The sequence below is a fragment of the Antennarius striatus genome, chromosome 17 (genome assembly GCF_040054535.1).
Source record: "Antennarius striatus isolate MH-2024 chromosome 17, ASM4005453v1, whole genome shotgun sequence".
Classification (NCBI taxonomy): domain Eukaryota; kingdom Metazoa; phylum Chordata; class Actinopteri; order Lophiiformes; family Antennariidae; genus Antennarius; species Antennarius striatus.
In genome coordinates this window covers 8,761,310-8,776,406 of record NC_090792.1, presented here as the reverse complement: position 1 = coordinate 8,776,406, position 15,097 = coordinate 8,761,310, and the positions used below count along the sequence as shown (strand labels likewise).

The 15,097-nt window shown below is 41.5% G+C and overlaps 1 protein-coding gene across 1 annotated transcript; it reads right to left on the bottom strand.

Moving 5' to 3' along the window:
- Positions 1–1,391: 1,391 nt before the first annotated feature.
- LOC137610664 (sodium-dependent lysophosphatidylcholine symporter 1-B-like) lies at positions 1,392–12,705 on the bottom strand. The gene is made up of 14 exons (XM_068338389.1): positions 12,512–12,705; positions 11,221–11,343; positions 10,632–10,756; positions 8,014–8,137; positions 7,841–7,919; positions 7,602–7,753; positions 7,396–7,486; positions 6,112–6,224; positions 5,339–5,422; positions 4,214–4,297; positions 4,022–4,134; positions 3,799–3,942; positions 3,183–3,359; positions 1,392–3,018 (listed from the first exon to the last, which is right to left on the bottom strand). Exons 1-14 carry the CDS (start codon positions 12,593–12,595, stop codon positions 2,964–2,966), a joined length of 1,548 nt encoding a protein of 515 aa, XP_068194490.1. The 5' UTR covers positions 12,596–12,705; the 3' UTR covers positions 1,392–2,963.
- Positions 12,706–15,097: the final 2,392 nt, after the last annotated feature.

The following is a 15,097-nucleotide window of genomic DNA, read 5'->3' as shown; positions in this document are numbered from 1 at the left end:
TTCTATCTTATCTGGTTCCTGAGATATGTGCAAAAATATCTCAGGATAGAAAATATCTGTGTGAGTGAGACCATAGATCAAAGCCTAGATCAGACCAAGTTTTCTTACTCACACTGGCCTTTTCTCTCGTCCTTCTATCTTATCCGGTTCATGAGTGTGCAAAAGTTGAAATTTGACCTTGACCTAGTTTTCTCAAGGTCAAGGTCATCTCATTTTTTTTATCCCCTTTGCCGCCTGAGTAATGTGCTTGTTGTTTCATCTTTCTATCTGCAACGGTTGTGAAGATATTTGGTAGACGGACAGACGGACAGACTCACAAACGCTGACAATCACAATACATCACCGCTTCGTGGGATGTAATGATTACAGCATCAAGCCGATAAACAATAATTTAGTTAGAGAAAAAGAAGTGAGATATCAATAAATCGATCCGTTCCAAACAGGAAGTGTTCCGGTAAATAATCTGATCTACAACATTCAGAACTGTTAGAAGGGAACTAAAAATAGGTCAGAACTGAAGTTCTACCGGTTCATAAACTAAAAATAGCAGCACATGCGCGCCCTCTGGTGGCAGAGTTAGAGAGTTGGCTGGGTTTGGTGGGTTAGTGAGGAAACCACAAAGCATCCAATGATAGACCAATGCTGCGAAAAATAAAAAAATAAATGAAAAAGTCATGATGCACAAATACCAGAGAAAAGTGTTGAATAGCAGAAGAACAGAAGTGATCATGATCATAACTTCAGTTCCATCATACAGTATTTTGATTCCAATATGAATGCACCCCATTCATTACGCAGTAGGGAATGACATGACTGTCAATTTAGATTATATTCCAGAAGAAACAATCAGAGCATCTTCATCATTTAATCATAGATATATCTCATTTGTCTGGTAATCCTTGAGTTAAATCTAATACAAATAATACCACACTAGAGGACAATTATTAGGACTATTATTAACACTGTGCTTTGACATAGTTCATGTGTCAGATTCACACACATCGACTTGACAACCTTTGAAGGAACCTGTCGAGGAGAGGAGCAGCTGCCAAAGAGATGTGGTGGAATTTCACTGTGATATGTTTGGTATGTTGTAGGCCTGGTGGAGAAATACCTTTGACTAGATACTTTTCTACTGTTGCTCTTATTTTTCCATAAAAGATTGAAGGACAAACTTGATATATGGGCCTAAAATAGAGCTATTGATTAAAAATATGTTGACACTGATATAGACCTGTAACAAACTGTCAGACCAGTAATACAAAACACATGCTGTTCTTACATGTACGCTACACATTTATGGTAAAAACATAAAAAATATGAAGGCATCTACTGAAACGTGGTTGACGTTCCTTATGGTCTTACAGAGGTGTGTGTGTGTGTGTGCATGTGTATGACATCACAAGTTTTTCTCTGTCCTGACAACCTTTATTCACAAATGGACAATTACAAATTTACACTGCATTTCTTTCTTCATTTATACATTGATCATCAAAGTCCAACTTAGAAAAACATATTTACATATTCGACATACAGATGAGACCAAGGAAAGGCATGAAGTGACACACAGAGTAACGCCAAAGCCAGAAAAATCAAAACAAGAGAGGAATATATTAAATTTTAAAGATTTATGTTTGTTTTTGGATAGATTGGCCGATGAGATCCTTTGATTGAGCCACCTAAAGTAAGGACAAAAGTCAGAGCTGTACATGTTTGAATGTTTTCAACAAGACTTTAGAATCACTGTCACATGTCTATTAAGTGCAATTTACCATTAATAAATTAGACATCCATAGAAAAAAAAAAAGACAATCCCTTAAACAGTTTAAATAAATATATAACTTATTTCCTTCCCTCGGGAAGCAACATGCTGATGAACTAAAGCACATTCAGAGATGTCGGCAGCTGAAATGCTAAAGCACCAGAAGGAGTGCCAAGTCGCAAGTTCAAGAAATCTCATGCAACTAAATGTGAGTGATGTGCAGTAAGGCAGTGGTTCAGTCTGCGCACAGAACGCCATCAGAGAGGTGCTTTCTCCCCGTCAGGAGATTCAAGTACACTTAAAAGGTTTTGCATTCAGGGAATAATTTATAGGATACAAGAATCCATCTCAATGCAATAGTGCTGGTATGCCCTTTATAAATAAGGGCTAATACTCTGGATTCCCCTCAGGGCACCATCAGAATGGAAAGTCACACAGTTGCTTTAAGACATGGTAAACATAAGGTGACGTCACTCTCCGCTGAGAAGGTCTGACCTTTGAAGCAGCAAATCAACCCTCCAACACACAGGATGTTAATTTCAGCCTGTTGCAACTGGCTATTCATCCTGCAGTATGTTTGCATAGGAGAGTTAAGACAAGAAACACACACACACACATACACACACAATGTGCTCAGAACAAATGGAGGAGTGTACTACGACTGGACAAGGTAAAGGACCCAGCAGGCGCCACAGGAGTGTCTCAGTAAACAATACAGTAACACCTCTTTGGAAAGGGAGCCTGAATTATCTTTGTTGAGTAAAACAGCTGCAGGAGTCTTAGCCTACATTTATGAGGAGTACAAAAATGTGTTCTCCTTTAACCTTTAAACTGAACTGATTTGAACAACCATAACTGTACAGAAGTAAACTGCCATCCCAAAATCTGGCTATTCCCAACCTGGTAACATGTAGATCTGTAAAATGTTTTCACTGATGTGTTGTTGGGACACAGCTCACGCTCCAATCATTTATGAGGAGCCACAGTTGACCTCGCAGCTTTACGTCACCCTCTGGTGGCCGAGGCGGTGAAGTAAAGTTGTGTGATCCACTGGGGGGGAGCTGGTGTTTCCTGTGGGTGTGTAGGCAGTGTCAGTGTTTTTTTTTTGGTCATTCCTCCAAATATTTGCTGGTCATGTCCCTTGCCAGCATGTGCAAACACATAAAGCAGCAGCGATGGGCGTTTGGCTCGTCCTCTGCTGCTACATGATGCTCCCATTGGCTGACGAGTAAAAGTCAGAATCTTCCTCTGAGTCACTGTTGAAAGATGAGACACCAGGAGTCACACAAAGGACTGGTCTGTCCCAACGTTCAGTTTAAATTTAGCGCACGAATACAGAGCGGAACTAAATTCAACTATTCAATTCATTCACTGAAATTATGGGATGTTGTGTGTTCAATGCATGCGCACGTTCACTTACTGGATTTCTTGCAGGGCTTTTCGGTTTTTCTGCCTCCTTTGCTCATCGATAGGGTAAGATCTCAGTATCAACAGGCCCACAGCAATGAGAACCACAGGAACGGGAGACACCAGCACCTTCAGGGTGGAGCTGACCGTCTCCGGCTGGAAACAGGCCCCGGTCTTATAGCCTGCAAACCTGCAAAAAAAACAACTATCTGAACTAAATTCCAAAACATTAAAAGGTACATCTTCATTTGTGCTCTGGAAATAATTTGATTATGGACTATATGCATTATATAAACTGAGTGCTGACAAAGGTTTAAAGTATAAACACATGAGAATAATTTATTATTTGTTATATTCATGATAATTTATACAAGTATCCAAAGCTGGATGAAGTCAATCCAACGTCCAGTGGATTGACTTAAACAGCTTTGGATAACCATGACCTGGATAACTGAGAACCTACACAGACAATTTATACAAGTCTACATATTGAGGCATCCTTGAGCAACACAAGCTCTTTTTGCTCCACAGATGCTTCATTGGGAACCCACAACTCCTCATGGTCAAATATAGAGAAAGAATTTGCCCCCTTCTTGACACAAAAAAAAACAACCCAGATAATAACTTACTTTAAACTGAGTGTGGAGATACCCAGAGATACGCCAGAGGCAAACTTGATGAAGAACACATAGTAGGAGTAGAAGAGGGCTTCATGTCCGTGGATGTCAGGGTACTTAACCTTGAAGTCATCCACCACATCAGGAAGCATTGACCTGGAGGCACCAGCACAACATTAGAACAAACATCCTCCTGTAACAACTGGTCCAGGATCTGTGTTAGAGCTCTGCTCACCAGGGGAGGAGGAACGCCGCTGCTACGCTCACACCCGCAGCCACCGACACCAGGTAGGAGATGATCAGATTGCTCTTGATGGAGACGATCAGGATTACGAAGGGTATTGCCCACTATAGAGGGAGAGAGGAGGAGGAGGATGTGAGGATTTTCAATAACATTCATTCTAACAACAGCCTTTGTTTTACTTACAGTATGGCCGCAGTAAACCGCCGTCTTCTTCCCAAACCGCGTCAGGAACCACTGCCAACCCGGAATGGATAGAGTCCCAGACAGCTGCAAGTGGTGTGACATTTAACTATCAGTACTGTGGTTTCATTAACTACCACTATCAATCTGGAAAAAGGGACGTTTGATTATTAATCATTCAGTCAGACCTCTGATTCATCTGGATTCTCTCAATAAAATGAAACTAAATTCAACTTTTTTGTTTGGCTTGAGTATGTGAAGATCATCTTGAGGTGTGTTTGCTTTAAACTATTTATTTATCAGATGCCACATTCAAAACGTAGGAAATATGTCTGGAAAACAAGGCACACAAAATTTTAAATTTAAAATAATTTTAATTTTTATAAATCATTTTCATAATAAAAATTAAATCCATTATAATAATAATAATAATAATAATAATAATAACAACAAAAAGTCATATTCAAAAAAGCTAACTTTATTTTTAGAAGATGATGCAGTATCTTATTATAACTAAAGTTTTAGCTGAACCATAATAAACCTGGAGATTCTTTAGTTCAGATTAACATGAATCAAAAGAATTGAAAAGCTTCTAGTGAGGCTTAATTCAACTTTTGAGGATGTGTGAACTGGAAAGAATCTGAACACAATATGCCCTGTGGGGTCTTGACTTCACTCTGTAGAGGGCAGACGACCTTTCACCTCTTGGCCGGACTCGGTCAACAACTGCTAAATGACCACACAGGAACAATCCTGCCAACCTGACAGCCTGGGAAACAACGTGAGCATCGACTGTGGGTTAATGCAGCGGGAAATATTTCCACTCCGGTTATTGTCCACGGTGCCCAGAAAAGTTTCCACTCCTTATCAGAGGGACAAACACGAAAGCAGAAAGCAGCACGTGGATGATGGAGGGGAGGGCACAGAAAATGGTGGCAGTGAAGAACTGTGAGGACGACCAAGTCCCTGGGACTCCACTGACACCTCATCTCACCGTGGGAATCTGTCTTTAAAGGAGTCCCCTCATGCTAAAAACCTCCACCAACACTGGAACCCTAGTCCATGCAGCTACAGACAGCACTGATCTCACCCTGATTCCTGTCGCTCAGTGGCCTTAAAAACACTCACCATGATCACCAAGAGGATATTCTGGAAGTCTTCCCTATGGCCCAGAGCATGCGTGATGAAAAGGGCAAAGTTTCCCTCCAGTAGCTGCAAAAGATAAACGAAGAGTTGTTCATAGGAAAAGTACAAACACAGACGGTTAACATTCGAGGCCAAGTGTCAAATTCAAGGCCCGGGGGCCAAATGTGGCCCGCCACATTGTTTTACGTGGCCCGCGAGAGCATAAAAGGTCAGAAAGTCTAAAAATAAATAGGTCAAAAGTGTGCTTTGAATTAACTACATTTCCCACAATAAAATAATTAAGCTCATTTTTAACTTTGACAAAAACGTTCTGAACAAAGTTAATGTTCCAACTTGGGTTTGATGTTATTTTGATTTATTTACTTGGATAGTTTGATCCTTGATAACCTGACAAATAAAAATGATTTATGTTATAACAGAGCATCAAGCAAACATTTTTTTTCTGTGCAACTGTAATGTTTGTAACTTGAATAAGTATTAATCCAGTGTTATGTAACATTAAGGAGTAGTGGCATTAATTTTATATTACACTGAGTTACATTTAGTTACATTTATAAGTTACATCTGCACCTTTGAGGACAGCTATTATGCTGATGTGGCCCTCGGTAAAAACGAGTTTGACGCCCCTGTTCTAGGATATAAACTCCACAGGCTAGCTGTGTGTCAAGCTGTTTCCCAAACTCTTTTAACCATGACCTTGACAACTGAGCAAAAATTTAAAATAAGCATCCATTGAAGAGGACACACAGTATTACCATGAAGGCCAGTGAGGTGAAGAGGAAGCCTATGACCAGCTTGACGTAGGGTCGGTAACTCATGACCATACACAGTCCCTGAAAGAAGGTGAGGCTCTGGGATTTCTTCCTGTCTGTAGTCAAACACAAAGAAGAACAACAGACGACAGAGATGAGTCGACACAGAGTCGTGGGAACGAGTAGTTGTGTTCAAAACATTCAAAGTTCAGCGTTTAATACTTCCAGGCAGAAACCTATCCCAGACAACATTGGTTCCTACATCATTTAATTCCTACAGGGGGGCAACTCTGTCAATAATAAATAAATTAAAAAAGAAAAGAAAGAAAAACAGGCGGATTGTGACAGAGTTTTCTTACAGGTATAGTCTACATAGCTGGCTCTAACTTTCAACTTTCAATTGTCAACAGTCTCAAATTTCGTGAACGTCCCCGTACACATAAATACACTGTGGGCTCATTTCCTGCTCGGACGTTCACAGAGATGTGGATAAAAGAAGCACAAAATCCTGCTGACGACTCACCAACAGGAAAGAAGAAAAGGCCACATGAAGAGCAAACTGTTACTTGAGCAATCTGAGCTATTTTGACATGACAGGAAATCTTATTCTATACTGCGACCACGCTGCTCGGCATGGGTCGCAGCAGAAAGGGGAGCCACAGTGGTTGGACATACATGTGCGCGCCTGTTTGTAACTACGAATGTTCGTAAGTCAGATGTTCGTATCTTGAACACTACCTGTATAGTGATAATTGTATGATTACAAAATTTGTGACTTTGTGAAGTTCGGATTGTATAAAACTGTATAAGAAACAAAAGGAAATTCTTCGAGTCCCTGCATGTGTGAAATGGAAGGGAAAAGCCTGTAGAGATACATTTGTTAATGTCTGTAAAAATCTTAACTTTAGAATCTGACTGTAGATGAAATTTTTACACCATAAGATGTAAATACCTTTTTTAATAAATAATAGCAAAGCATGGACTTTTCTGATAATCATATAGTCTTTAAAGGTTCTTTTTTGTTAGTTTCAGTCTTTAAGTATCAGAATGACATCAGGTACCGTCTGATGGTCATCAACAGCACTGACTTTATGACATGATGCTCTTTAAAAGTCAAAAATCGGCATGGATTAAGGAATTTTTGAAGTTGAAGTCTTTTTCCTTATCATGCCTCATCAGATTCATGAGTCTGGCTTTACTATGGTATCTTTACCGTATCTTTCCCCCGTCTTTCTGCTTCGCTTTTGCGCAAATGAGAGCTACTCCAGCTAATTCAGAGATTCCTACCTTTTTGCTCCTTCACACCCAAAAACAGGATTGCGGCACACAAGACGTAGATGATACCGATGACCCCTGAAGCGATCAAGTAAGCTCGTTTCTGAAAGCAGACGAGACAACGCAGGTTTGGACAATTGTCTGAACACTACATCAAAACGTTCACACTTAACATCTCATACAAAGAATAGTAAAATAGTAAAAAACGAACATCTCACCGTGTCATCCAGCATGACTATGGAGCCGTTGGTCATCGTGGAGATTCCGGTGCCGTTGACCCCTGGCTCAGTTCGACACTCATGGGCGCCTCCGACGATCTGGCCCGGAATGGCAGTGCCGAGAACAGTCCCCAGCACCTCTACCGACATTCCTGGGAGCGACACAGAGACGAAGCGTCAGCCCGTGAAAGGCAAACACGAGCACACAAGCATTCACTCAAACCGTAGCGCTGACGTACGATAAGCAGTGGCTGAGTCTCTCTCCTTCTGGTCTCTGCTGATGAACATGGTGAGCGCTGAATACGGTACATGGAAGCACTGCAGACGAACCCAAGCACAAAGTCAGTCTGGTCTAACTGTACAGGGACTGGAATGAGTCTCCTCCTGAAGGCCATCAATGTGGAATACTGACCGTCTGCATGCTCTGGAAGAGGCAGTAAAAGATCAGGTACCAGAAGACCTTCCCTTGTTCAAAAGCAGGGACGTACCAGATCAGGATGTAAGTCAGCACGGCAAAGGGAGTGGAGAAAAGGATCCTGGGAAGACACGGGTGAAAGATTGTCAGGAGGCAGTTTGGTGAGGAAGTACAGCATTTTCCCCACTATAAGGCCACTGGATTATAAGGCGTACCTTCAATGAATGGCCTATTTTATAACTTTTTTCATGTATACGGTGCACTGGATTATAAGGCGCACTGTTGGTTTTTGAGAAAATTAAAGGCTTTTAGGTGCGCCTTATAGTGCAGAAAATACTGTATTTTAAAAAAAAAACAAAACCCGAAATGTTTTCATGAACAGTTTTTTCCTGGAGATGCGTGTCTGATTTGAGTTGCACTGTTTGGCTGGAGACTGAACGCGTACCCGGGCCCGGTTCCCACCGCTGACGACTCTGTAGTGATTCCGGGAACTGCCTCTGTTGCTTCATCTCTTTTCATTTTCCACTCTTGCAGGTTTCTTTTTTTTCTACTCAGTCATCTGGCTTTGCCAATAATCCCCCTAATCCTGCCTTGTTTGGGTCGCCTCGTGGAGAAAGGGCTTGGTGTGGGCAGAGTGTGAGGATGTGGGTAGGCCCACCTCGCTACCACCCCCCCCACTCCGTCTCAAAGGCCTCTTTCTCAGCTCGGTTTACCCTCCAGTTGACCTCAACACTGGTGCCACATTAAAAACATGTTTAAACTGGCATCAGTCCAGTTAAAACTTAGTTTGACTCAGGCAGGGCAATGAAGGGAAACATTACAAGATTTTTTTTGTACCCAGAGGAAACCACATATTTCTTGTTGGCTTTGACGCAACCCAACAAAGTTTATACTGGAGAAATATTTAGATAAACAGAATACTATTGCTTCTGTGCTAATGGACCAAATATCTTTGCGTTTCAGACTTTTTTCTGATTGAAATAAGTTTTCAGAGGTGACCTTTGGCCTCAGAAATGTGTGAAAACTTATCTTTAGAAGCAAACAATCAAATGACCGCAGAAAATTTGTACCTTGGGACAAGATGCTCTGTTGAGTGAATTTCTTATACTACCCATCACAGGTAAATTCCAACAAACATTAAGTGCAAATGTTTCATCCACATCCCTTGTTTCATCCACATCCCTTAATTCTCTGGAAATGTGCACAGAAATGGATGGAATGAATACAGAAAAAGACTTCAGCTGCACCTGTAAGCATCTTTAGGAGCTGAGAGTAAAAGAGCACTGACAACAAAAGAAATAGCTAAAAAAAAATGGATCAGAAGTTAAAATGGTATTGTCATGTTATTTCATACTTTCCCATAATGTTGTCAAATGCCAGGAACAAAAAAAAAAAAACGCGCTTCTTTTTGTGTCACACGGGAAGTAAGGGTGGAAGAGCTTCCTGGTTGCTACTAATGTCTGATTAAATGAGTAAATGAGAGCTGTTTTATCTTTAAACGGGGCTCACGTTGTGTCGCTCGCTGGCACAACTGATTGAACACAAGCCAAACATTATTTATCCGTCATATTTGTCAGAAAGTCACATTTATAAATTACAAATACAAAAAAAAAAACTGACTTGACTTATTCAAAAGAATAAGCAACAAATTTCCCAAAATGTCTCTTGTCTATGAAAATATGTTCCTGTTAAACTCTTCCAGCAGTCAAGACGGATGAAGAGAACCTCATCTCAACCGGATCGCTCCACTTGCATCTGAAACGCCACATGGAACCATGTGCACGTCAGCGTTTAACAATGACCTCTATTTCAAGCATGCCTCTTGACCCAAAGTAACCTCTCTGCTGCAGCCAAGGAGAAATCCGCCACACACACACACACACACACACACACACACACACACACACAGAACGGACACGCCCCCATCGGTCTGAAACTGATCGCGTGTTATGGGTTGGACCAATCGCAGCAAGCGCTGGAGAGAGTCCCCCTCCCCCCTCCCCTCACGAGGGCAGCTCTCACACAGCCAGTAATTCCGATAAAACTTCCCACAAAGATAAAGATATCTCTGTGACTTCACGTGACAAACACCGGCCACAAAATATGGAGGTCTACCATCCATCCATCTCCTACCGCCGATCATGTGCGAATGACCTCATGGCCTATGGCGAAAGGTTTCTGAGACACACACACAAAAGAAGAGACATCTATTTTAACCCTACAAGCAGAGTGTAAAGGTCATCTTTCTGTTTGAACTTCCTCTGTGAGACCAAACAATCATCTTTGTTTTAACCTTTGAAGCTGAATATATTTGTTACTTTCACTTTTGGCCTCTGTGCTCACAGACATGTTAAAACAGGTGGTTTGGGTGTTGGGGTCTGAGGGAACTGATGCTAATCCAAGCTCTAGCCACAGGAAGGGGACACCTCGCTAGTGTATCTCAGGCCTAGCATGTAGCCGAGCACCTACACACACACACACACACCAATGAAAAACTGAGTATTGTATCAGTATTGTTCGTTTTGCTTTAGGGATCGAACATTTTTAATATTTCCTGTTTCCTTTTCTGATCTGAAGGAACATCCCCCTCTCTGTGCGGAAATTCTGACACCTACCAGGGCATCATGCGGCCAATGCCCATCCATTTGCTTCGGCTCACCAGGAAACCCACTGTTGGGTCTGTGATGGCGTCCCACGCCCGGCCCATGAACAGAATTATGGAGGCATGGAGGGGATCCAGCTGAAGGAAGGAGGGAGACGGAGGTTAAGGCCCAGAAACAAACAGGATGCCAGACATCATCTACTGATAGGAAATGATTCAGAAGAGCTACCAAAGAACTTGATGCACCGAGTCCCAGAAATGACCTCAACTACGTGACGCTGGGAGGCAGCACTTAAATCCACATTGATGAGTTCATCTTTGGCCTGAATGGGGTTGATTTTAATTTTCCATTGTCCACAGTGGAAAAGCTTCATTTCCTTAGTGAGTAATGAAACACACCAGCTGGAGTCATAGTCAGTCAGCGCAACCGGTTTCCGCCGGAGATTATGCAACCAATCCGATGCTGGGAAATGTGAACACAAACTAAACAGTAGGTGGACAGAACTAAACCTCAAACAGAACTAAACCTCCTTTTGTTAAACTTCCAAACAGATTAAAAGAACATTCACCCCCCGTACGTAAGGACACTTGTTGTAACGTACCAGAGCCACGTCCAGCAGGTAGATCTGGAGGAAGAAGCCCAGAGCGGTGCCGGTGATCTGGTAGGGCGCTCCGCCGATGGCGTAGCACAGTTTGTTGCACACAGACAGACGACTTCTCCGATCCTACGGCCGGTAGACGATTAGAGAGAAGGACAGGTTGTGGTAAAGTGCTCAACAAATAAAGATTGGATTGGACAGTGGAGACATAGAATACAGTTCAGTTTGTGTGTCTGGCTGTAAACACTTAAAGCTCACATTCCCAGAGGAGCTATAAACAGACATTAAGTGGTTTGGATAGTGATGTGCTACAGGATCATTAGCTGCATCTGCATCAATTCATCCTTCTGTTAGAGTCTGACCGTCGCTGTAGCGATGAACCATCTCGAGGCTCTGTGATTGGCTCATTCCTCTCAACCCAACAAGATTAGAGACCAAACCCAGTGGTGATGCAGTCTGCGTTTACACGCTGCAGTCAGACAGCGGTGTGAAACAATGAGGTTACTCTGGTTCACACACTCAAACGTGACATCACAATGAGTCGAGCGCTGCCATTGGCTGGAGCGATAGGCTGTTGTAGGTAGTGTGACATTTCAGGCTGAGCAGAGCTGCATCACATCCTGCTGCCGTCGGCAACCACCTGATTCACATCTGCTATCAAAACGGGAGCAGCATCACCTCATGGAGACAGCGAATCAGGTGGATGGAGGGATGGATGATTGGAGGGATGGATGAAATGGTTGATCGATCAGTTTTGAATGCAATGATGTAAAGCATCAGCTGGTAACAGAAAAATGAGATTATCTGACAGTCCAGGGAAATTTCCATAGGAAACAATCATCAGGAAAAGTAATTAAAATTTCAACTGCAAAATTTTGAAGTTTGATTGATGTCATGGTCACAAAATTTGGGAAAGCAATTTTCTCAACAGATCAATTTATGTCTTTCCATTTGTTTTGAGCAGCTGATTAAAAATGACAACCTTTCACTAAAATCTGACGACCTGACATGAATTCAGTGATGTGGGAGGTGTTCCAGATCAAAAATATTTTATTGTCTTTAACATTAAAAACACTTCTGGGTTTATGTGAAAATCAACTGGTTCCCATTGTCGCGGCTCGGAACGCGGGGTGCCGGTACCGGCACAGCCCATTGTGTTCTACCATGACACATGCTGGGATTAACAAACGAACACGTGATCAGTGGTCTTCATAGAGGTAGCCGGCGAACACAAAATGTTGGGAGCCACGCTCTCACACAGATTATTTCCACAGATTAATTGCGGGATTCTCACCTTTGCCGTCTTGATCTCCGCATTGATGGGTTTCACTGACAGTAAAGTCGCAGCGCACTGCTCCGCTCCCTCCCCACGAGCCATTCCGCTTCAGGATTAGCACAAATAATCTGAATTATGGTTTAATCTCTGAGGAACAGCTGCTTCCACGTCCACGTCTGTCTGCTCTGACACGGCCGCCGCCTGAGCCACGCTCATTCATTCTACTACACCGCCTACGTCGCCCGTCGGGCGTGACGTCACACCGCGTGTTTCGGTGGATACTTCACGGACAGCAGGAAATAATACAACTTTGTCCGATGAGATGCGACGCAGCGTTTAATATGACCGTAAATGTCACGTTCAGGAGACGAAAATAAATAGTTGAGTAGGAATATTAAAATACTCACATTGCGACTCAATAATTAACTCAATTCACGTAAATTTTTGTGTGTAGTATGTGAACAGTTATTTTATTTTCAAAAAATACACTTTAAGTCAAATAAATATCTCATCGTAGTCAGTTTGATATAAATAAAATCATCACAAATCCTGCACAAAACCATCTATAGTCCATCTAGCATCTAGTTATTTCAATAAAATGCTATAACACGTGATTTTTGAAAATTCAGACCGTATACTGGACCCTTGAAGGAGCAGCAAACACGTTGTAGGGATTTAGCACTTTATGTGTTACATTTATTTAATTCATATACAATTAAATGTACATATACTAAAATGAAAATGTGTGGATAAGTAGAAGTGCAGTGATCACCAAAATGAATTCAATGAAGCTGAATGGAGGAATCCAACAGAGTAAAAGTAATTATTAAATCTGCATACTCTCAATATTCACACACTTGCTGGGCACCCACACACAAACACACACACACACACACACACACACACACACACACACACACACACACACACACACACACACACACACACACACACACACAAGTCATGACGTTACTTCAGAGAAAGTCTTGCTTACACACCTTGACTTGACTTTCAGATGACGCCATTAAAGGTCATGAGATCTCCTTGGTGAGCACAGAGCAAACAGGTTTGAGCATTGCTATGACCTGTGCAGGATGTTATTCCTCCTGTGCAGATATTGACAACTAAACACCTCACATGCACAATTCACAGTGAAGAAACCTTGAAGAATAAATTTATACATCTTATAATTGATTGGAATAACATTTATCTAGTAGGCTGCAAGACTGGAAAGTTCCCAGTTCAAGTCTGTAGAGAGAAGTAGAGAAAGTAAACGTTGGTGTTGCAGGTTCTGCATGTTCAAGTAAAACTCTTAAGACTGGAGCGTATGCCCATATGATAGTAACATCCTCTCCTGCTCTTATAATTTCAGTGTGTCTTGCAGTTCATGTGTGTGATCTTTTCTAAAACCGTGTAACTATTTGTGTTCACTTTCACCTCTGCACAACCATAAACGCACGAAGGTCGCATTACAGCTTTTTATATAACGACAGTCTGCTGCAACACAGCGTTTCTTCTCTTCAACGAACTGAAAGCAGTAGACACAGCTAAGCAGGTTAGGAATCTTAAGTCTTCAAGTTGCACAAAGCTTTAATACCACTACAATGATAAACAAAATATTTGACTTGAGTGTGTATATAGAAATAGAAAGCCTTTATTGTCACTGTACATAGTACAATGATATATGGCATTTATAGACATAATAACACCTCATACAGTTACTCACTCAACCTGTTTACTGTTTTATAGCCTGCTTTTATTTGTACATCAACCTAGAGAGTTAAAAATGAGCCCTTTAAATGAGCAACTCCACCTTTGTTCCCTTATTTAATCCACGGTCTTTTTTTTTTTGCATCTAAGATTCAACAATGTTGCTCATCCGAGTTTAAAACATGATACTACCACTCTGCTACTTCACTGAAGACAAATGTCTGTGAGCGTCTGAAAAAGCAGAGCAGATCTGAATCGTTCAAATGTTCTCTATTAAGCACTAAAGCGAGAGGGCATCCAGAGGTCGAGTGAGTCATGTTCAAAACTTTTCTGAGAAAAAAACAAAAAATAAAAAACCCAAACTGTCATCTGTTTCCTGTCATCTGAAGACATGGTCTTCCATCATAACCCTGATATGGTGAGACAAACCAATTATGATCAACTTACTGGGGGTGGGACGCACTGTGGTCTTATGACATAAAATAAGCTCAAACTTCTTAATCCTACAGATTTTGTTTGCAGCAAATGTAGAATTAGGCGACCTTTACACCATGTGTGTGCTGGATTAGAAGCCATTGGTCTGTTCAGGATTAGTACTTTTACATACTTTATGTTTTCATGGTTGCATTTGTTTGTTTCCGTCATGTAGAGATTCTTCCATTGTTCACTGTGAGCCATTTCCTTTCTCTTTATCCAAGTGGTTTAATTTTTTCCATTGTGGAGTCCAGGATGTTCAGTACAGAATCAGTCATAGTGAAACTAAAAGGAGAGAGAAAGGTCCTGTCTTCTATTTTAAAAATGTAGTTTCACTCTTGTACTCTTGTTATGTCTTACAGCATTAATCAAACATTACGATATGTGATTTTAGGCTCTACTGATTAAATTATCTTGATT

What these genes read in the sequence shown, in the direction of transcription:
- LOC137610664 (XM_068338389.1), bottom strand. Translation starts at nt 12,595, where the DNA reads ATGGCTCGTGGGGAGGGAGCGGAGCAGTGCGCTGCGACTTTACTGTCA. An exon ending in TCTTCCAGAGCATGCAGACG is followed by an intron (nt 7,920 to 8,013) that starts GTCAGTATTCCA and finishes GTTCGTCTGCAG; the next exon opens with TGCTTCCATGTACCGTATTC. An exon ending in AGACTCAGCCACTGCTTATC is followed by an intron (nt 7,754 to 7,840) that starts GTACGTCAGCGC and finishes TGTCGCTCCCAG; the next exon opens with GAATGTCGGTAGAGGTGCTG.